At 41.4% G+C, this 23149-nt stretch overlaps 1 protein-coding gene across 4 annotated transcripts in view; it reads left to right on the plus strand.

The window, feature by feature from the left end:
- LOC124878078 (NT-3 growth factor receptor-like) overlaps positions 1 to 23149 on the plus strand; it is a 112821-nt gene that overhangs the window by 65065 nt on the left and 24607 nt on the right. For 3 of the 4 annotated variants that reach the window (XM_047381852.1, XM_047381869.1, XM_047381877.1), the window contains 4 exons: positions 696 to 879; positions 15233 to 15244; positions 18638 to 18684; positions 20444 to 20546. In XM_047381852.1, the coding sequence (XP_047237808.1) occupies positions 696 to 879; positions 15233 to 15244; positions 18638 to 18684; positions 20444 to 20546 (346 nt within the window). The remainder of the gene's footprint in view (positions 1 to 695; positions 880 to 15232; positions 15245 to 18637; positions 18685 to 20443; positions 20547 to 23149) is intronic. The other variant, XM_047381860.1, reaches the window with a different exon arrangement.

The raw sequence follows: 23149 nt of genomic DNA on the forward strand, positions 1-23149 counted from the left end.
TTGTAATTTTTCTTTACCTGATCTAACTTTGGAAGCTTTAGGTCCTGCTGCCATGATTCTGTCAGGTTTAAAATGCTTGCTCCTTAAGTGATGCTCAAAAGTAATCAATTTATTTTTCCTGAAGGCATGTTTTGATCTAGTAAGGACTAGAGGTAGTCAAGTATTTACCATTTTTAAAACTGGCTATCAGCCAATATTTTTGGCCATTGTCTTAGCAGACATCATAGAACATCCTGTGCTGCTCAAATAATAGTGTTCCTTCATTCAGCTGTAACTCTGTGAGCAATGTCTTCTCAATACTTCACAAGTTCACAAGACGCAAGTTCGCTTCCTTCTTTTAAATGATGAAGTGATGAGACAACTTGGAGTTTTTCTATCTTTAAAAGCAATTGTGGAAAAGCATGTAATAATATCATTTTTATTGGACTGATGTATAAATACAATTGGACACAATTTTGTGACATAACATTGTTGTTCTTTTGTTGATTCACATTTCTTAGATTTTGAGTATGCTATCTTTAATACGTGCTACATGTCACCTTGTACCATCACTGTTATTTTTTTATTATAATTATTGCTGTCTTTGAGTATGTGTGTGCTTCCATTTGCCTGTCACTTTGCTGCTTTTACACCTAAATTGGGGGACAATAAATTATATTCTATTGTATTGTTTATATTCTATTCTACTCTTTCAGGAACTTTTGCACAGTGAGTACATTCGCACTGATATGGATGTTTACCATGATGACATAGAGGGGTGCCTTCTATTTCAAAACCCAACACACTACAATAATGGCAACTACACTTTGGAAGCAACCAACTATCTGGGTATGGTCACCAGGACAGTGTATGGACACTTCCTTGAAGTCCCCCTTCCTGGTAAGCTGTAACAGTCAAAACATCAAGAGCTTATGTCTGCAGTTATTATAGCATGAAACAAAATACAGTTAATATTTTTGTATTAGTCGTATATTCAGTTCTCCGAGTAGTGATCAGTGACTTCTCCAGACATTAGAAACAACTCTTTAGTTTATGGTAATGTGTTTGTCTAGGGGCTTTAAAACTAGTGTTTTAGGGCTTCGTAGTATTCCTGGTTATACAACTGTCACAAAATGAGACTGGGGAATACAGCAGTGCTCGAAATAGTAGCAGTCCAACTAGACTAATGAGATCAATCACTGTTTTTGGTAGAAATCATATTGTCACATGGCAACTAATTTACTAGTAGGAGTAGTAGAGTCATAGAAAACCAACAGGACCAACATTGATTATATGCATGTTCTTGAGTCTGTGTAGCTGAATAATTGATTGAAGGAGGCATGTTCAAAATATCTGCAGTGTGGAGAGGCCGTTAGGGATATTATTCTGAATTTACTCTCGCACACACTACTGAAATGTTACATGCTCTTACACACACCACTGAAATGCTCTCATGCACGCTACTGAAACGCTACATGCTCTCACACACACTATTGATATGCTCTCATACACACTACTGAAATGCTACATGCTCTTACAAACATTACTGAAATGCCCTTACACACACTACTGAAATATACGCAATACTGAAATACTGTTATATATACTACTGAAATACTCTTTTACACACTTCTTGAACCGCCACCTTAACGTGGTGGAGGGGATTGAGTGCTCAAATGATCTTAGAGGCTATGTTGTCTGGGGCTTAAATGTCCCTGGTAGGGTCTCCCATGGCAAACAGGCTCTAGGTGATGGGTCAGACAAAGAGCGGTTCAAGAATCCTTCATGAGGACTAATATATCGAGGCACGTGACGTCGCCCAGTACGGCGGAGCCGGGGTCCCACCCTGGAGCCAGGCTTGGGGTCTGGACTTGCCGGAGAGCGCCTGGTTGTCGGGTTGCTCCTCGCGGGAGCCGGCCGGGCCAAGCCCAAACGAGAGACGCGAGGCCATCCCCCAGTGGGCACACCACCTGCAGGGGGAACCGTGAGGGACCGGTGCAAAGAGGATTGGTGGCGGACGAAGGTGGAGACCTCTGCGGCCCGATCCCCGGATACTTAGGCTGGCCCTAGGGACGTGGAATGTAGCCTCGCTGGGGGAGGGAGGAGCCTGAGCTTGTGCTGGAGGTCGAGAGATATTGACTAGAAATAGTCAGGCTCACCGCCACGCACAGCGTGGGCTCTGGAACCCTTGAGAGGGTTTGGAATCTCTTCTACTCTGGAATGGCCCACGGGGAGAGGCGGCGGGCTGGTGTGGGTTTGCTTGTTGCCCCCCAGCTCAGCCGTCTCGTGTTGGAGTTTGACCCAGTGGATGAGAGGGGATAGGTCTCTGACTGTCGTTTCGGCCTATGGGCCGAGCAGTAGTGCGGAGTACCTGGCCTTCTTGGTGTCCCTGTTGAGGGTGCTGGATAGTGCCCCTCCCGGGGACTCCATTATTCTGCTGGGGTACCGCGAGGCCAAGCGTGCTGCGGCCCGGGCTGTGGCAGAGGCAAAAACTTGGGTCTGCATTGCCGGCACTAAGTCGGACCTGTTCCCGGTGCCCTTTGTCACCAGTCCTGTTCATAACTTATATGGACAGGATTTCTAGATGCAGCAAGGTTTGGGGACCAGTGGATTTCATTTCTTCTTTTTGCACATGACGTGGTCCTGCTAACCCCTCTAGTCAAGACCTACAGCAGGCGCTGTGGCGGTTCACAGCCGAGTGTGAAGCAGCTGGGATGAATATCAGCTCCTCCAAGTCAGAGGCCATGGTACTTGACCGGATAAGGGTGGCTTGTCCTCTTCAGGTTGGAGGGGAGTTCCTGCCTCAAGTGGAGGAAGAATGAGTGAGTGTGGGAAGAATGGAGCGGGAGATAGACACACCGATCGGTGCAGGTGCCGCAGTAATGAGGGTACTGTGCTGGTGTGTTGTGGTGAAGAGAGAGCTGAGCTGAAAAGCAAAGCTCTCGATTTACCGGTCGGTCTACGTTACTACCCTCACCTATGGCCATGATCTTTGGGTCATGACCGAAAGAACGAGATCCCGGATACAAGCAGCTGAAATTAGCTTCCTCCGTAGGGTGGCCGGGCACTCCCTTAGAGATAGGGTGAGGAGCTCGGCCATCCGGGAGGAGCTTGGAGTAGAGCCGCTGCTTCTCCACATCGAGAGGAGCCAGTTGAGGTGGCTCGGGCATCTATACCGTATGCCTCCTGGACGCCTTCCTCGCGAGGTGTTCCAGGTATGTCCCACCGGGAGAAGGCCCAGGGGACGACCCAGGACACGCTGGAGGGACTATGTCTCTAGGCTGGCCTGGGAACGCCTTGGGCTCCACCCGGAGGAGCTGGAGGTGGTGTCTGGGGAGAGGGACGTCTGGGTGTCTCTACTGAGTCTGCTGCCCCCGCGACCCAGTCCCAGATAAGCGGAAGACGACGAGTACGAGGATGTGAACACTTCTGAAATGCTCTTACACGCACTACTGAAATACTCTCATACGCACTATTGAAATGCTCTTACACACTCTACTAAAATACCCTCATACGCACTACGGAAATGCTCTCATACATACTACTGAAATACTCTCATACACACTACTGAAATGTTTTCTAATTATTTCAGTTGAAACGGAAGGTGTTTCAGTAGAAACCGAAGGACGTTGTGAAAAAGTACATGTTTTATGTAGTTTGTGATGCACTAAAGGCAGCTCAGCATCCAGGAGGAAGCCTAAACAAACAGCAGCTTTACTGAATAATGTACTGGCCTCCGCAGAGGTTAGCAGAACAGTCAAATAGGTCAACAATTGCCATGCAGCCGACTACTGCAACTCCAATTTCAGAATTGCTGGACCAAAATAGAGTATTTCTTTAATGTGTGTGCGTCTCTTTTTCCATCTCGCCAGCATAACAAGTTAACTTCTCCATTGTGACATCAATAAAGTCAATTTTATCTTAATAATGAATAATAATGATAATTAATAAATAATAATATAAAAATAGACCAAGATTCACTGGACCCATCCTTAGATAGAAAAACTTTTTATCCAATTTGCATAAATAACCAAATCTGACTGCACTGTTCAACGGTTTGTATAATTGGATTAATTGGAATGTATGTATCTGACTTTTGTGAAGTGCCTTGAGACAACATGTGTTGTGAATCGGAGCTATATAAATAAACTGAATTGAATTGAATTGAACATTTCTGCAATTGTGCGATATCTTGGTAAATGGAACAGATATTTCAGGTTTACACAACTACATTTTCACCTGAAAACATTGTAAAAGGTATTTATGTTCCACAGAAAGGGTAATATATCCAACTTTATTCTCAGCTATTCTCTCTCCTCTGCCATTACTACTTCCGTTTTAACAATCTGATTTGACACGCAATGAATCATGGTATAGGGTGGGCCACAAAGTATACACTGGACCCATCCTTCATATCTAGGAAAGAGAATGACGCATTTGTTGGCTCCCTTTGGAGGAGCCTTCGAATTTAAACAACTTTTGTCACATCCCTGCGACGTAATCGGTCCGCAAATGCAGCCTAGGAAGGACACAGGCCTTCTCAACGTCTCTCCTTTGCTACTGAAACATCTTCCGTTTCTACTGAAATAATTTAAAAGCATTTTAGTAGTGTGTATGAGAGCATTTCCATAGTGCATATGAGAGTATTTCAGTAGTGTGTGTAAGAGCATTTCAAAAGTGCGTATGAGAGTTTTTCAGTAGTGTGTACTGGCAAATGTTATCTAATGTTGAGCCCAACTCAGCAGGATGTTTCATTGTTTGATGTGGGCGGGGCAGGGCTATTGGGTATCTTCTCCTTTTTGTCTCCTCTCATCTCTCCTTTACTCTTGTTACGGCACCTCTCTGTCACTCTTTTTTCTTTCTGTCACAGACAAACATGCACACTCACACACACAAATATTTCTTAACATGACCATGTCATATTGGTTTTAACGGATTTGACCCACATGCAGAAAGCAATTCAGGAGACAAAGTTTTTTGGTGAAGAGTTTATTTACAGTGTAGTGACGTGGGCAGGGAAACTGGAACCGGCAAACCAACTGTAAAATAAACAGGATGATAAGCAGGGAATACTCAGGGTCAAAAACTAAAGAATAATAATTCAGCCTTACTGGGATGATGGAATGATCCGCCAGAGGGTGGAGGAGCAGAAAGACCAAATAGTTGTTTACCCGTGAGGTAGATGATGGTGAATAATGGTGTGCCAGAATGATAAGACGGTCCAGGGTTTTCAGAAGTTGGTGCAGTGGAAGGAGGAGGGTGGACAGGGTTCTTGAGTGGTAATCCAAGGAGCGAAGAATTCAGGAGGCTGCCAACCGGTGAGGTCCAATGAAGTAACAAGTGGTTAGAGTCTTTGCTCATGGAGCTGGATAGCTTCTTTCCAGAAGTTGTTAATCCAGGCAGAGTTCCACTCGACAAGGCAAGGTCAGGTTCTGGTAATCCTGCAAGGTAACAAAATTCAAATTACTAAAAGTTCAAGGCAAGAACAAGACAAGGTAATGTGGCTTGAACTGTACCACTAAGGGACAACACTCTGGCAGTGAGTTGCTGGCAGCCTCCTCCTAATATACTCCTCAGTAGGTAATCAAGGGAATGAAGAACACCTGTCACCTCTCCTCTAGGTTCCACGCCATCTAGGGGCTAAGCACAGTAAAGGCACCAAACAAACAGACAAAGCACAGATCCTGACAGACCGTATCCCCCCTCTTATTGCAAGAGATTCATAAATCTGCCACAGCTGCAAATGATCTTAAATCACCTGAGTTTCTTAATTTGTTTTCTGCCTGCTATAATTCTAGGCAAAGGAGAGTAGCAATCTTAATTCACATGCAGATGATGTATTACTTTTTCTCCAGCATTCGCAAACCTCTGTCTTTGGTAATTGGATTGATAAATTCATTCTCAAGAATTTCAGATTATTCTATAAATTGGTTAAAATCGACAGTTCTTCCAATTAATTGTTCTTTTTCCCTAATACACAACTACAGTCAGGGAATATTACATACTTGAGTATTAATGTTTCTCCTAGATTGGCAGACTTAACAAAACTAAACCACATCCCGCTTTTTAAAATAAGTGGAAGATGATCTCGCTATATGGAAATGTCTACCCATATCACTCATGGGCAGAGTTGCTTCGATAAAAATGATGGTCTTGGGGTTTTGGGGCGTTTGGGGTTTCCCTGGGCTGGAGTGGCTCGGGGATCTGTTGCCGTGGGCTGTGGGGCTTGGTGGCTCCCGGGAACAACATCTGGTGGCTGCATGCGATGCTTTTGGGGAGCCTGTGCCAATGGACATACAGTGCCTTGCGAAAGTATTCGGCCACCTTGAACTTTTCAACCTTTTGCCACATTTCAGGCTTCAAACATAAAGATATTAAATAAATTTTTTTTGTGAAGAATTAACAACAAGTGGGACACAATCATGAAGTGTAATAAAATTTATTGGATTTGTCAAACGTTTTTAACAAATAAAAAACTGAAAAGTGGGGCGTGCAATATTATTTGGCCCCCTTGCATTAATACTTTGTAGCGCCACCCTTTGCTGCAATTACAGCTGCAAGTCGCTTGGGGTATGTCTCTATCAGTTTTGCACATCGAGAGACTGAAATTCTTGCCCATTGTTCCTTGCAAAACAGCTCGAGCTCAGTGAGGTTGGATGGAGAGCGTTCGTGAACAGCAGTCTTCAGCGCTTTCCACAGATTCTTGATTGTATTCAGGTCTGGACTTTGACTTGGCCATTCCAACACCTGGATATGTTTATTTGTGAACCATTCCATTGTAGATTTGGCTTTATGTTTTGGATCATTGTCTTGTTGGAAGATAAATCTCCATCCCAGTCTCAGGTCTCTTGCAGACTCCAACAGGCTTTCTTCCAGAATGGTCCTGTATTTGGCCCCATCCATCTTTCCGTCAATTTTGACCATCTTCCCTGTCCCTCCTGACGAAAAGCAGGCCCAGACCATGATGCTGCCACCACCACGTTTGACAGTGGGGATGGTGTGTTCATGGTGATGAGCTGTGTTGCTTTTACACCAAACATATCGTTTTACATTGTGGCCAAACAGTTCGATTTTGGTTTCATCTGACCAAAGCATCTTCTTCCACATGTTTGGTGTGTCTCCCAGGTGGCTTGTGGCAAACTTTAAACGAGACTTTTTATGGATATCTTTGAGAAATGGCTTTCTTCTTGCCACTCTTCCATAAAAGCCAGATTTGTGCAGTGTATGACTGATTGTTGTCCTATGGACAGACTCTCCCACCTCAGCTGTAGATCTCTACAGTTCATTCAGAGTGATCATGGGCCTCTTGGCTGCATCTCTGATCAGTCTTCTCCTTGTTCAAGATGAAAGTTTAGAGGTCCTGACCAATCCCAGGACTCCCGGGATTGAATCCAATTGAAATCTTGTGGCGTGACATCAAAAATGCTGTTTCTGAGACAAAACCAAGAAATGCAGAGAAAGCAGTTCTCAGAAGCAGTGGTTCTACAAATAAATAATAATTTACTGATTTACAAGAATGATAAATCCTAAAGATTTATCAGTTCATACAGTAAATATCATACAGTAAATATGTGAGACGGTAAAGAAAAATTGCAAAAAACATTGCAATTTATTTGAAGAGCCCAGTGTTCAATTTTCTTCATTTTGTGTAATGTGATTAAAAAATATATTTTTTCTTCATGGTTTAATTTAGAATATATTGTGCAGTGTTCCCAATGCAAAATAAAATCTACTCTAAGGAATTTGATTTTTACCCACGTTTTTAAACACGCTGTTATTATTTTGAACATCACTGTACATGCCATTCATATTAGAAGAACCCAAATGCAGAAATAGGCCGATGTATGGACTGGAGGCAGAATGAATGTGAGATTCATCGAGGTGGCTGTGTCTTAGTGGGAAGAGTAGTCATCCTGCAATCCGAAAGTTGTGGGTTCAGTCTCAGCATCCTCCTGCCACATGTCGATGTGCCCCTAGGCAAGGCACTAAACTTTAAGTTGCCTACCGATCTGCGTATTGGTGTATGAATGTGTGCATGTTAGTGAATGTGATTGGGTGTGGTTCCAGTGCTGAATGCTTTGAGTGGTCTGTAAGACTGAAAAGAAGCTATAGAAGTTCAGTCTTTTTGCCAAGATAAAAAGGATTTAATGAATCACATATGGCGTTACATTCCTGCCAAAAATCCAAGGAGCGTATTAAGCAATCACAACAGCGCATCTTTTAATCGAGAGAGTGCATAGCTCTGTTCGCGGGCGTGCACCTTAATTCAAGAGCCTTTGAACGCAGCACAGCGAGCAGTAAAACACGCCCCCTGCAGCCATCTGTTCGCTCTTGCAGAAAAAGTACGCTCTCTCGCTCTGTTTATTGGGCGAATTTGTCAGTTGGGGGAAGAAACTCTTCTTATTGATCTGATTGGCTGGATTTTCACCTCATATCCAGTCACAGCCGGCACAGGACTTTGCCTTATAGGAGAAGGAGAAGAGCAGGGAACGTGACGTGGATTCATGAGGAATAAATAAGAAGTTAAGCAAAGGAAAAGTTGGTTGATAATTGCAACTCTTTTTTACCCGTGACATTTATCCAAAAATAAATCAAGATTCTTACAGATGTCAAGGTGGTGTGAGACTCACTTCCTCTAACATCTCACAAAATGAACTCTTCAATGCTGTCCTCAACTGTATCAAACAACAATGTCAATAAAACAGTTATTATAATCAGCATCCAGAGTTTAGAGAACACCTCCTCTCAGAGACATACTGTTAGTGTTGAGATTTTGACATCTACAATTAGAAATTGTCTCAGGCTAATTAATTTAACATATCCACAGCTAACCGATTGCTAATAAAGTAATCAATAATCATTCAAGAATTTTTACTGTCATTATGAGACCATAATAAAATTTTGTTGAGACATCCGGCTCAGAATGCAACATAGGATACAGTCAGAAATTTAAAACACTTAGAAAACACATAGAAAAAAAAGAAAAATAAGTATCCTTAGAGGACACCCTTAAAAAATATAAATAAAATAAATGTCACCTGTAAAAAAAGGTTCCAATCAACAACAAACGTTTCCTTTCCTTACCTTCTTATTTATTCCTCGTTTTCTTCAACACTTTGAATCCACGTCACATTCCCTGCTCTTCTTCTCCTATAAGGCAATGTTGGGGTTTTTTTTGTTTTTTTTTTTCAACTTTATTGAAGCATATAATGCAAAACACTACAGGAGTACATTATACATACTAACATCCGCCAAGGGGATACAGATGGAGACAATGTTTTATAGTCGCATATTACACAAATATATTGAAAATGGTTCATAAGGTGCAAGTTTTAATCGCTTTAACATTGGAGGAATCTCTGATAGTTTCAATGTATTGTTTGAACTCATTTTCAAAAATGAAAACAAGTGGTTTTTGGTTGGTATACCGACATTTATGAATATGCCATTTAGCTAAGTATATAATAAGGTTGATAATATAGAATTGGGGTTTTTTGGCTATTGAAAAGTTAGTGAATCCAAACAATACATGTTCAAAGCAAAAAGAAAGATTTGGCTCAAAATGTGTAGAAATCAAAATGCTATTTTTTTTTTCCAAAATTGAGTAGTGATGGGCAAGACCAGAATAAAAGATATACGTCTTCTGGGTTTCTTCACAGAATGAGCAAACAATATCTATATTTTTGTTAAAGCGTTGTAAAAAAAAGTTTGGATGGGTAAATTCTGTGAATAATTTTGAACGAAACTTCTTTTACTTTATTACTTTTCATAAATTTGGATGGCAAAGTCTAAATCCTTTTCCAGTTAAGGTTATTTACTGAAGCGTTCCAGTAAGAAGCGTTTCAGACGCTGGCGCGACTGGCTGCCGCTGATCGCCGTAAATACATTTTTGACACCGGTAACCTTTGATTATACTCAACTTTTTGAAGCTTTAAAGCATTCTTAGAATATGGTCTAAGCAATCGCTTTGATCTGGACAAAGAAATACTTAATCTGTACTGTCAAGACTGGCATGTTAGCCTCACGGGTTTCACAACGTCAACCTCTGCTTACCTGTCCAAACTGCCCTGTGGTTTTTATCTACAATGCTCACCGGAAAGATACATACCTGGTTGGTGTCTCTCTGGGCATCTCTGGCATTCATTCACCAACCTATGACGGGTCTGCTCCAGTACTCTGCTGCTGAGCTCCTTCGGTTGCGTTTCCACCTGTCTGCACCTCTGCCGGCTTCACTACTACATCAATCGGATATAACATTTCTGCCACGCCGGAGATATATTCACCGTGGGTCTCGTCGGAATGTTCAGGAAGACTCCTCGAAGGCAATAAAATCCATCTGGTCCATTTCTCGCCGCCCTCAACGTAAGTCTGGCCGGATTGCTGACCACAGTGTGCTAGCTGGCTTAGCTAGGTCGGCTAACACCTGCGACAACTCCATCGTCAACTTCGGTCTGCTCAACATCCGCTCACTCACAAACAAGGGTCATCTCATTAAGGATCTCATCACGGACTGTAAGTTTGACTTTCTCTGCTTAACTGAAACCTGGCAACAACCCAATGACTTTTCTCAACTCAATGATTCTACCCCTCCTGGGTTTGTTTACATCTGCCAACCACGGGTTACCAGCCGGGGACGAAGTCTCGCCATAATTCATAACGAGAAGTGGAAAGTCTTGTCGTTGACTGTTCCTACCTTCTCCTCTTTTGAATCGACTATGTGCAAACTGTCTGGATCTACTCCCACCATCATTACAGTTATCTATCGCCCTCCAAAACCAAACAGCGAATTTTTAAATTACTTTGCTACTCTGCTCACTCACCTCTCCACTCTTTCTTCAAATAACATTGTGCTGGGTGATTTTAATATTCATATGGACAATATTAATAACCCTCTCACCAGAGACCTCATGTGTTGTCTTGAAGGCTTTGGACTCCAGCAGTACACTGACATTCCCACTCACTCTAAGGGTCACATTTTGGATTTAATCTGCTGCTCTGGTGTCTCCCCTTTTGATCGTACTGCTGATGAACTACCTATAACACACCCTTTTCTCCTCTCATTTAATGTCAGACTCTCTCTGTCCATCACTAAACTTCCCCGTATCATATCCTTCCGCAAAATTAAGGACATCAACTTAGATTCCCTCTCCACTAATATTAACTCCAAAATAGACATTCATAATGTAACCACCCTTGACGAACTGGTATCACACTACAGTCTGTCTCATTCTTCCGTTCTGCCCCCTGGTTTATGTCTGAACTTCGACTCATGAAGGCCAAAGGACGGCAACTTGAGCGGCTTCAAAAGAAAACTGGACTTTCTGTTCATAAACACATGTACAAAAACCACATGCTGCACTACAAGGACTGTATTACTCAAACAAAATCCAATTACTACACTGATATAATCTGCTCTAATGAAGGAAATTCAAAGTCACTATTCTCATTATATAAGAATATTACTCAAGCCCCAGACTTTTTTTCTCCTCATCTGTACTCAACTAACTTTTGTAACTCACTCATGTCTTTCTTTAATGAAAAAATCCAGAAAATTCACCATCATCTTAGTTTACAACCAACTTCCAATGTTACCTCTGAACTCTCTCCTCCCACTTATTTCTTTTCTTTCTCTCATCTCCCTTCCATCCCAGAAATCTCAGATATCTTTCAGAAGCTTAAACCATCCACCTGTCAGTTAGACCCTCTCCACTCAGTGCTAGTTAAAGCCTGTCTTCCCTCATTGGTTTATATCATTTCTACTATTATAAATTCTTCTCTTTCCACTGGAACTGTTCCTGCTTCATTCAAAACTGCAGTGATCAATCCTATTCTGAAAAACCTGGTGCAGATCCCACTAACTTCAATAATCTTCTACCAATTTCTAATCTACCCTTCATCTCCAAAATTCTAGAAAAAGTAGTAGCAACTCAACTTCACACATACGTATCTCATAATAACCTGTATGAACAGTTCCAATCTGGTTTCCGCCCTCTCCATAGTACAGAAACTGCTCTCATAAAAGTCACCAATGACCTCCTCATGGCAGTTGACTCAGGCTTACTTTCCATCCTTATCCTCCTTGACCTAAGTGCAGCATTTGACACCATTTGTCACATCACCCTCCTCAATGGACTTTCATCCATTGGTATTACTCAGACCCCTCTAAAGTGGTTTAAATCATATCTCTCCTATCGCTCTCAATTTCTGTCATTTCCGGTGTGCCCCAAGGCTCTGTCCTGGGTCCCCTTCTTTTCATAATCTACCTCCTCCCCCTTGGCCATATCTTTCGGAAACACTATATTAGTTTCCACTGTTACGCGGATGATACCCAGCTCTATTTTTCCTGCAAACCCATTCCCAACATTCCGTCTACCTCCCTTACTGATTGTATGGCTGAAATAAAATCATGGTTTTCCACCAATCTACTCAACTTAAACAGTGAAAAAACTAAGGTTCTCCTAATTGGCACAAAAACCACATTATCCAAAACAAACGGTTTTTCCATTGATATTGACAACTGCTCTGTTTCCCCTTCGCCTCAGGTAAAGAGTTTGGGTGTCATCCTCGACAGTACTCTCTCTTTCCAATCTCACATCAATAACATGACCCGGTCCGCCTATTTTCATCTGCGAAATATCAGTCGTCTTCGCTCCTCCCTCACTTCACATACTACTACCCTCCTCGTCAATTTAGCATTCCTAATCATAACTTTAAATGAAAGGTTATGGTATTCAGCACTATGAACCATATTCCCAACACATATAGTTATAGATGCTGTCTGTATATATAGCATAACCTACAGTGCCAGAGAATTTGAAGAACCACAACACAGGAAACACAATGATAGACACGGTAACAAAAAGACTGCATTTTTCCAACTGGAAAAGCTTACAGTGGGGGGAACAGGTGTTTGATACACTGCTGATTTTGCAAGTTTTCCCACTTGCAAAGCATGTAGAAGTCTTTAATTTTTTTCATAGGTACTCTTCAACTTTGAGTGATGGAATCTAAAACAAAAATCCAGAAAATCACATTGTGTGATTTCTAAGTATTTAATTAACCTTTATATTGCAAGACATAATTATTTGATCACCTAACAACCAGTAAGAATTCGAGCTTCCACAGTTCAGAAGAAGCCCTCCTATTGTCCGCTCATTACCTGTATTAACTGCACCTGTCTGAACTGGTTATATGTATAAAAGACACCTGTCCACACACTCAATCAAACAAACTCCAACCTGTCCATGATGGACAAGACCAGAGACCTGTGTAAGGATGTCAGGGATAAAATAGTAGAGCTGCACAAGGCTGGGAAGGGTACACAGTAAAACAGCCAAGTAGCTTTGTGAGAAGACAACAGCTGTTATAAGAAAATGGAAGTAGTTCAAGATGATGGTCAATCTCCCTCGGCCTGGGGCTCCATGCAAGATCTTACCTTTTTGGGCATCAGTGATCATGAGGAAGGTGAGGGATCAGCCCAGAACTACAGAGAGCTGGGACCACAGTCTCAAAGAAGACCATTATTAATACACTACGCTGCCATGGATTAAAATCCTGCAGCACACGCAGGGTCCCCCCTGCTCAAACCAGCAGATGTCCAGGCCCATCTGAAGTTTGCCAATGACTATGTGGATGATCCAGAGGAGGAATGGAAGAAGGTCCTGTGGTCTGATGAGACAAAAATAGGGCTTTTTGGTCTAAACTCCATTCACCGTGTTTGGAGGAACAAGGATGAGTACAACCCCAAGAACAACATCCCTACCGTGAAGCATGGAGGTGGAAATGTCATTCTTTGGGGATGCTTTCCTGCAAAGAGGTAAGGATGACTGCACCATTGTGTGGTAAGGATGGATGGGGCCATGTTTCGGGAGATCTCAGCCAACAACTTCCTTCCCTCAGAAAGGACGTTGAAGATGGGTCATGGCTAGGTTTTTGAGCACACAGCGAGGGCAACTATGGGTTGGCTCCGTAAGAAGCATCTCAAGGTTCTGGAGTGGCATAGCCAGTCTCCAGACCTGAACTCAATCGAAATTCTTTGGAGGGAGCTGAAAGTCCGTGATGACTAACGACTGCCCTGAAACCTGAAGGTTCTGGAGAAGATCTGTTTTGAGGAGTAGTCCAAAATCCCTGCTGCAGTATATGCAAACCTTGTTAAGAACTACAGGAAACGTTGCATATGTGTTACTACAAAGGTTTCTGTACGAAATATTAAGTTTTGTTTTTCTGATGTATCAAATACTTCCCTCACTCACAGTTGTAGAGTACCCATGATTAACATTTATGACTTCTACATGCTTTGCAAGAGGGAAAGCCTACAGAATCGACTGTGTATTAAATACTTGTTCTCCCCACTGTATATAAAAACACCCTTAGTACACACGTAGATTAGAGGAAATTGGATTTTGATACTAGGAACCCGGTTTACAGTCTATCAATGCCCAACGGAATTATTATGACCCCGTAAGAACAGAGTTGGCCAAAACCCTCTGCTTCAACCACTCAACAGTGGTCAGGCAAAGAAAGCATCTGAGAGATCCTTAGCTCCGTAAAATGTTGATGTTGTTGACGAAACGTTCAGAAATGCTTTTACACTGACTTCTATCCAGGTAGCACATTCAGCCAATTTCACCGTATGATGCTCTCAAAATGTCACACATTCAGGGTAAAAGGGGTGGAATGTTTCATCTTTGTTTCCAGGATGGACAGTCACTGGCCACCTCGTTTCTGTGATGGAAAACCTTGGGCCTGGAGCTCATGATGTAGTAAGAAACGTAACTAGGATAGCAGCAATAGAATCAGGGTCATGACATGGACACTACATACTCTGCATTCGATCTTCACATTGTGACCTACAAAAACTCTAAAATACCCAGTCAGCTCTGCTCACTTTTGTTATGTTAGTGTCAGATTGTGTATGCACAATAGTAGTCATAGTTTCAACGTGTGAAGTGACTGTATTTACATTGCATTTGCCTGATAATCTTTAAAATCAAATGAAAAAAATCAATAGGTCTGGCCTATACAGAGGAGTTTGTAGTATTGGACCACTGACCTTTCTGAGCGATATATAATATCTTTGTATGTTAATTAATCAGGACAGGATGAGAAGTTTCTCAGAACCCATTTTAATTTTTTTTTTTACTTTTTAAAAATAATTATTAATTTTTTTGTTATAAATATTTGAATATTTGCACCATCTGCACATTGCCTTACAGTTTGCATTTGTCTTTTCTAATTGCTTCAATGGATTCAGATTATGATTATGGTAAGTACTTTTTTATGTGAATTCTATTATAGTTTTTTGGCACAGATTTCGATACTGTCTGTGCCAGTGGTGTCCAAAGTTAGTGCTAAAGGCCCAGTATCTTACATGTTTTAGTTCTTTCTCTGGTTCAGCACACCTGAATCAAATGATTATTAGTAGGCCTCTGCAGAACTTTGAAATATATTGAGGAGGTAGTTGGACCATTTAAAATCAGCTGTAGCAGAGACATCCAAAACTGGCAATTACACCAGTCCTTGAGTACTGGAGACAGATACTCATCGTCTACAGTCTATACAGTTAGGGAACTGTATTCAATGTCAGATAGAAGCAATGGTATAGTGATGGTCATTTTAGGCTTTTTAACTGTTCTGCTCATCATCATATCCCAAATTTGTACCTGCTTCGATCCATTTTTTTATTCAGGCTCAAGTGTGCACAAAACAGATGCAAAGGTGAATGGTCATGGCACAGTTTTGGTATGAATACTAATGTATGGGGTTTTAACAGTTTGTTAATCTCAAATGTATAGTCTTGGGTTTAAAGTAACCTTTTTATTTCATCAGTGTCTTCCTTTTGACTAGGAGTAATATTCATGTTTTGGAATGGCCCAACCAGAGTCCTGACTTGAATCTGATGGATAATCTGTGGATGGGGCTAAACTATTGATTGTAATGAGACCTGGAGCTAGGGCTGACCCCAGAGTTGTATGCAGCCTTAACCAGTATTTGATCTTGGGCAACTTTTCCTGTTAAGCACATCACAACCACCCACTGTTTAAAAGAGATCTGTTTGGATCTGGGAGATAGGGGCAAGTTTAAATGGCTGAGCTTGAAAGCAAATGTAGTTGTGTGCCTGTACCTCTTCACTACCACACATAGCCATTTTCAAACTTTTTCATCATGGATAATTGGTTATAATTTGCTGAGATATACAAACTGAGCTCTAACTCCAAGACAAGATTAAACTAGTAGCATTATATTGTAACTATGTTAAAACAACCGTCGAGCCATAATCAGCGGCTTAGTTCGCTCATGCCTTCCGTGCTTAGAGATCATCAACACAGATAAATATCAAAAACACCAATGGAAAGATGCAACTCGTTGCTTGGCAACTTGTTGCAATATGTTGCAACATGGCATCAGTTGTTGAGTAGGGTATAAACAATAGGGTAAATAAAAATCAATAAATTATTGTTTTCCAAACGGACACTTACATTGTTTTTTGATCTTTCTAGAAATGAACCCTCAATTCCTATTTGACACAAACTTCTTTGTTAAATGAAAACAATATTAATTAAATGTTATCATGAAATTGACTGTATATTAACAGTCAGTTTGTATATTTTCAGTTCTTCCTCTTCATAGCTTATATCTTTCTGGCCTGTATAACATGATAACATAACATTCTGACTGATGGTGACCCATTCTTGTTTTATTAGATGTGGACTTGATACATTTTTCTTTTTAGTTCTGTTTATCTACCTGTGTTTAGACAGCTGACCAGAAGTTCTTAGTATGATTAAGGTGTGACAGTTGCCTTGACTACTGGTCCAAACGTTTATGTTTTGATTATTAAGCCACTTTTTTATAATTTCTTGCTTTGTGATGCAATCCTACATCTGGCTGGAAAATTCACAGATCATAACAGATTGTTCCTGGTTTGTTAAAAAACATGCTGTGGGAAGATGTTTTTATCCTGTGCTTGATTCATGACAGTGTCCTTGGGCACAACTGTTTGTACACCCACCTTACCTGAAATCTCTTGGTCTGATCATCGCAAAGACCATCTATGGATACTGATTTTGAAGTGGAGCAACCATCAGTCCCCTTGTGTACATAGATCACTCAAGCTGTATGTCAAGAAAGAGCAAGAAAGGACTCACTGATCCACCTGACCAGGATATATAGAAAATACATCAGAAAGTAAAGACTAGACTAGAAAGTTTAGACTAGATCATTGTGGCCGAATGTTCTCCATGAGTGGCAAGTTGGTTGCTACAAAAAGAGCTAAACTACCAGAAGGCAATATTGCAGATGATGAAAAAAGCTACATATACCTTGGAATCCTACAGGCATTCTGCAATCGTGATTAGGCTGCAAGGAAGTGAGCCATAACCGAGTACCTAGAAAGAGTAAGATAAGTCCTGAGAAGCCAAATGAATGGTAAATACCAAGTCAACACATCAAAACCCACACCCTGTCAGTCATCAGGTACCCCACAGGAGTACCATGATCAAAGGAGAAGATAATAGCCATTGATATTAAGGCAAGGGTGTGCCTTATGATGCATGGCGAGTTTTACCAAATGTTCGCTATCCTGAGACTGTCCGCTAAGAAGAAGGAAGAAGGCAGGTCCTGGTCTAGTGAACATTAGAACCACCATTCAGGATGAAACAGCAAAGATCCTGAAGTACATTATAAAGAGGGCACCCAATGATAATCTACTAAAAAATGTCTCAGGCTATAAAACACAATGTGCAAAAGAAGGACCAAGAAGAACCATCATGGAAAGATTCAATTCAATTCAGTTTATTTATATAGCGCCAATTCACAGCACATGTTGTCTCAAGGCACTTCACAAAGGTCAGGTACATTCATTCAAATGAATCCTAGACGGTTCTTCCCTAGATGGTTCTTCCCGTCATGCGAAACACTGAGTTATGCATGGCGCATACCACCGAGTTATGTAGGCGCATACCACCGAGTTATTCATGGCACGTACCACTGAGGTATATATGGCACATACCACCGAAGTATGCATGGCACACACCACCAAGGTATTCTTGCTGCATACCTCCGAGGTATGCATGGCGCATAACATCTAGAGATTGAAGATGGGAAGAAGTCCTATGAATGGTCAGTGTGGCATAGACTAAAGGACAATACAGAGGCAATAATCATGCAACCATGAACAGGCAATTAGCAAAACTGTAATAGAGGCTGGAATCTACCACACCAGACAGGACCTAAGGTGCAGACTGTCGAAGATATCCCTAAAAGTGTTGCACATAACAACTGGATTCAAGATGCTGGCAGGTAAAGCATAATACTATAACTAAGTGGTAGGAATAGCGTACAGGAACATCTCTGCAGAGTGTGGGCTAGAAGTCCCCCAGTCCAAGTAGGAGACACCACCGAGAGTGGTGGAGAACAATAGAGCTAAGATCAAGATTAACAAGTGATGGCCAGCCAACCGGACATTGTGGTGGTGGACAAAGCAGAAAAAAAGGGCAACAGTGAAAGACATAGCAACATCAAGGAGAAGGAGCACAGATTTCTGCCACTGTATTTAAATGTATTAAGATAAATGCAGCACTATCCTGGTCTAACACTGTTGGTTCTCTATATTGTTGTTGAAGAGGCTATGGAAAGTAAACGTTACCTTTCTTCCTAGAACCTCCAACTACAGAGACTCACAAACCTTTGGAAGATCCTTTTGGGGTGAGTTACTGGTGTATGACATCACATTTTTGATGTTTTTAATATTTTTCACTAGGCAAAGAAACAAAACTTTGAACAAATCATAGAAAACATTAATCAAGATTTTTTCTCTAAAGAGAGGATATTACAATGCAGTTAATGTCAAAGCTAACAATAAGCTACTTAAAAGGAAGACTACTAGTCAGGCTCTGTCAGAAGTGACAGATGCATAGAGGGAAGCCCAGTAGAGGGCATAGAGAAGTACAGGGTAGGAGCTGGGTTAGGAGATGCTCTCTGAAGAGCTAGGTCTTCAAGAGTTTTTTGAAGATAGACAGGGACTCTCCTATTCTTGTAGCGCTCAGTAGATCATTCCCCATTATGAAAGAATACATTAAAATAGTCTGTTTTTACTTGAGAGAGGTGTAGGCACTGCTAGCCAACAACCCCAGAGTAGCCCAGGGTGACAGAGTTACAGAGTCTTTGCGAAAGAATTCCAGTAGATAGGAGCCATTCCATGAAGCCCTTTGTAAGCTCACATCAGTGATTTGAATTTCCTATCTAAGAGTAGCCAGTGGAGCTTAACAGAGGGGTGACGTGAGGTAGTTTAGGCTGATTGAAGACCACACGGGCCCTGTGTTCTGGACCATCTGCAGAGGTTTCACAGCCTATGCTGGGAGACAAATTAGGAGGGTGTTGCAGTAGTCAAGGTGGGAGATGACAATAGAGTGCGCCAGGAGCTGGGTCTTGTGTTGGGATTGGTAGAGCTTGATTTTTCTTATGTTTAACAATTTGAAGCTGCACAATCCAGCGACTGAGGCAATATGATCTTTAAGGGTCAACTGGTCATTAATCATGACACCCACGTTCCTGGCAAAGTTTGATGGAGCATGACACATGAATTCAGTTTGGATGCAGATATTGTGGTGTATAGTCAGTTTGGCTGGGAAGACCAGCAGTCTGAGATTTGTACTGAGGCTGTATAGTCATCAGGTGGGAATTAGCGATAGAGCTGGGTGTCATCACCATAGCAGTGGTAGGAGAGGCCATGTGTTGGGATGATTTGGCCATGTGAGGTGGTGTTAATGGCAAAGAGGTCCCTGTATTAAGCCTTGGGGGACCCCTGTGCTAATAATATTTTTTTATTTACAAGCGCCTTTCATAACACTCGAAGTCAATGTACAAATTAAAATAACAACATAAAAAACACAACAGTAACAGAAGAAGATAGACCAGCTGGAATAAATAAGGAATGCTTGTAATTAATTACAATTTTTACCTAAAACAGATGTTTGATTTTCAATTTAGTGTGCTAGCTCTGCAGTCCTCTGTTCTTAAGTTCGAGCCGCTACCAACAATTGTCCCTCCTCTCAATCTCAGCTGAACATTTGAGACAGATAAAAAGTCCATAGTGCATTTCACCCTAGTTATTTACCAAGTCGAGCAATATCTATGAATGTTTTTTTTTTTATATCAGTTGAATAAATACTATTAGCTTTTTTCTGCAGTTATTTTCTTGGTACTATCTGCATGATGAAAATATTTTGATTTTGCAGGATGATGATGTATTTGCTCATGTTGAGATTCATACAAATATGCATAAATATTTTTTTTTATTTTTTATTTTAAGCTCAAAATAACAGCATCTTTAAATGCTTCTACTTGAATGTATCAGTGCAGGACACAGAAGACGGATGTCAAGTATACTGTTTTTAAATGGTTTAAAGATGTAATAATTGTTCTAGATTTGATTCACCAGCAAACTACCTGATCTGTCCTGCAGGTCTCCATGGCAGTAGGCCTTGCAGTGTTTGCCTGTGCAATCCTTGTGGTTCTCTTTGTTCTAATCAACAAATATGGACGGCGATCCAAACTTATCATTAAAGGTAAGAAGGCAATACATTTCTCATCTGTATCTGCACATAGAAAGAATAGAAAACAAAGTTTTGTTTTGGAACTCACAGTTTTAATAAAATGTTGCTTGTATTGTTTGCAACTACAATATTCATCATGTTTAATTTTAAATTTAGAGTGAATATTTTTGTGTTTCTTTGGAAATGTGTAGGACAGGATTGATTCGTTCATTCATACATTTATTGATTTATATAGTGCTTTAGGACAACAAACTAAGGTGACCAAAGATCACAAAATAACTGTGAAAATCACAAAAACACAAAACAACATACAACCATAAAAGCAGACAACAGAAAAATAAGAATCATAGTTAAAATGCCACCTGGCTGCTTGGTATTAAAAAATACAGGGGTTGGACAATGAAACTGAAACACCTGGTTTTAGACCACAATAATTTATTAGTATGGTGTAGGGCCTCCTTTTGCGGCCAATACAGCGTCAATTCATCTTGGGAATGACATATACAAGTCCTGCACAGTGGTCAGAGGGATTTTAAACCATTCTTCTTGCAGGATAGTGGCCAGGTCACTACGTGATACTGGTGGAGGAAAACGTTTCCTGACTCGCTCCTCCAAAACACCCCAAAGTGGCTCAATAATATTTAGATCTGGTGACTGTGCAGGCCATGGGAGATGTTCAACTTCACTTTCATATTCATCAAACCAATCTTTCACCAGTCTTGCTGTGTGTATTGGTGCATTGTCATCCTGATACACGGCACCGCCTTCAAGATACAATGTTTGAACCATTGGATGCACATGGTCCTCAAGAATAGTTCGGTAGTCCTTGGCAGTGACGCATCATCTAGCACAAGTATTGGGCCAAGAGAATGCCATGATATGGCAGCCCAAACCATCACTGATCCACCCCTATGCTTCACTCTGGGCATGCAACAGTCTGGGTGGTACGCTTCTTTGGGGCTTCTCCACACCGTAACTCTCCCGGGTGTGGGGAAAACAGTAAAGGTGGACTCATCAAAGAACAATACATGTTTCACATTGTCCACAGCCTAAGATTTGCGCTCCTTGCACCATTGAAACCGACATTTGGCAATGGCATGAGTGACCAAAGGTTTGGCTATAGCAGCCCGGCCATGTATATTGACCCTGTGGAGATCCCGACGGACAGTTCTGGTGGAAACAGGAGAGTTGAGGTGCACATTTAATTCTGCCGTGATTTAGGCAGCCGTGGTTTTATGTTTTTTGGATACAATCTGGGTTAGCACCTGAACATCCCTTTCAGACAGCTTCCTCTTGCGTCCACAGTTAATCTTGTTGGATGTGGTTCGTCCTTCTTGGTGGCTCTTGATACATCACAAAGACTTGCTGTCTTGGTCACAGATGCGCCAGCAAGACGTGCACCAACAATTTGTCCTCTTGAACTCTGGTATGTCACCCATAATGTTGTGTGCATTTCAATATTTTGAGCAAAACTGTGCTCTTACCCTGCTAATTGAACCTTCACACTGTGCTCTTACTGATATAATGTGCAATTAATGAAGACTGGCTACCAGGCTGGTCCAATTTAGCCATGAAACCTCCCTGTGGCTGGGTTAGAAAGGCTTGGTGCCGCAAGACTTTTCCTGTGCTTCTTTGGCCTGGGGGCTTCTGCTCCTGTTCTTTGCTGACAACCTACCTCTGTGCGGGGCATATGGCTGACCTGGGGTAGCACCCTGTGTAGGTTTGGCTTGGACTGCTGCGGCCTTCTGGAGCCGGGTCCACCTGTGCTTTGCTGCTCTTAGGTGCTGTGTGTTGCAGTGCATACCTAACAATAGCGCATTACCTGTGCATACCTAACCCTAACCTAAACTTAATTCACACCTTAGTCTTAAACCGAACACCTGACCCAAGAACAGCATTTAAAAAAGTAAGTACCAGGAAAATGTCCTCATTTTCTAAAAAATGTTCTCACTGTGCTGGTAAAATGCAAAAAAATGGTTCTCACTTGGCAGCAAGTACAAGAACACACACAAACACACACACACACACACCGATAATCCAAATGGTTGAAGGTCATAAAAACAGATTAATGTTACATGAGTTTGGCCTGTTGGCTGATGTTGGATCATGGCCTGATTTAATAAAGGTAATAATGCAATTAGGATGTCATCTCAATTTATGCTTTTTATAACATGCCCCGGCTCATGTTAGCATCCAGCTTCTTTCTTTCTTCTCTTCTTTCTTTAATGTGATATGCCTGAAACGCCAAGACAGGACACTTGAAAAAAAAAATGAGAGACTATGGTTAAGAAAAAAAAGAAAACACATTTGCATACATTCCCTTAGTATCTGGTAGAGTTGCTTTTTAAACTCTACGATTTAGGTGAAAGGTTTTGGGAGTTTGGCCATCTCCAGCAGCACCTTCCAGTGCTGGATCTGGAAAAATATTTTTAGTGTGGCAAGAGGGAGACAGCAGATCTTGTGGGCTGGTTCCATATATAGCAAAACTATGTGTTCTGATATAATAAAAGTTAGTCATAATCAAAATCAATCAACATTAATTTGGAAAAGCCACTTATGAAGATATGGCTTTCATACTTTTTTATGAGTTTTTTATAATTAAATATTTGCAGTGT

Source organism: Girardinichthys multiradiatus, chromosome 2 (genome assembly GCF_021462225.1).
Source record: "Girardinichthys multiradiatus isolate DD_20200921_A chromosome 2, DD_fGirMul_XY1, whole genome shotgun sequence".
Classification (NCBI taxonomy): domain Eukaryota; kingdom Metazoa; phylum Chordata; class Actinopteri; order Cyprinodontiformes; family Goodeidae; genus Girardinichthys; species Girardinichthys multiradiatus.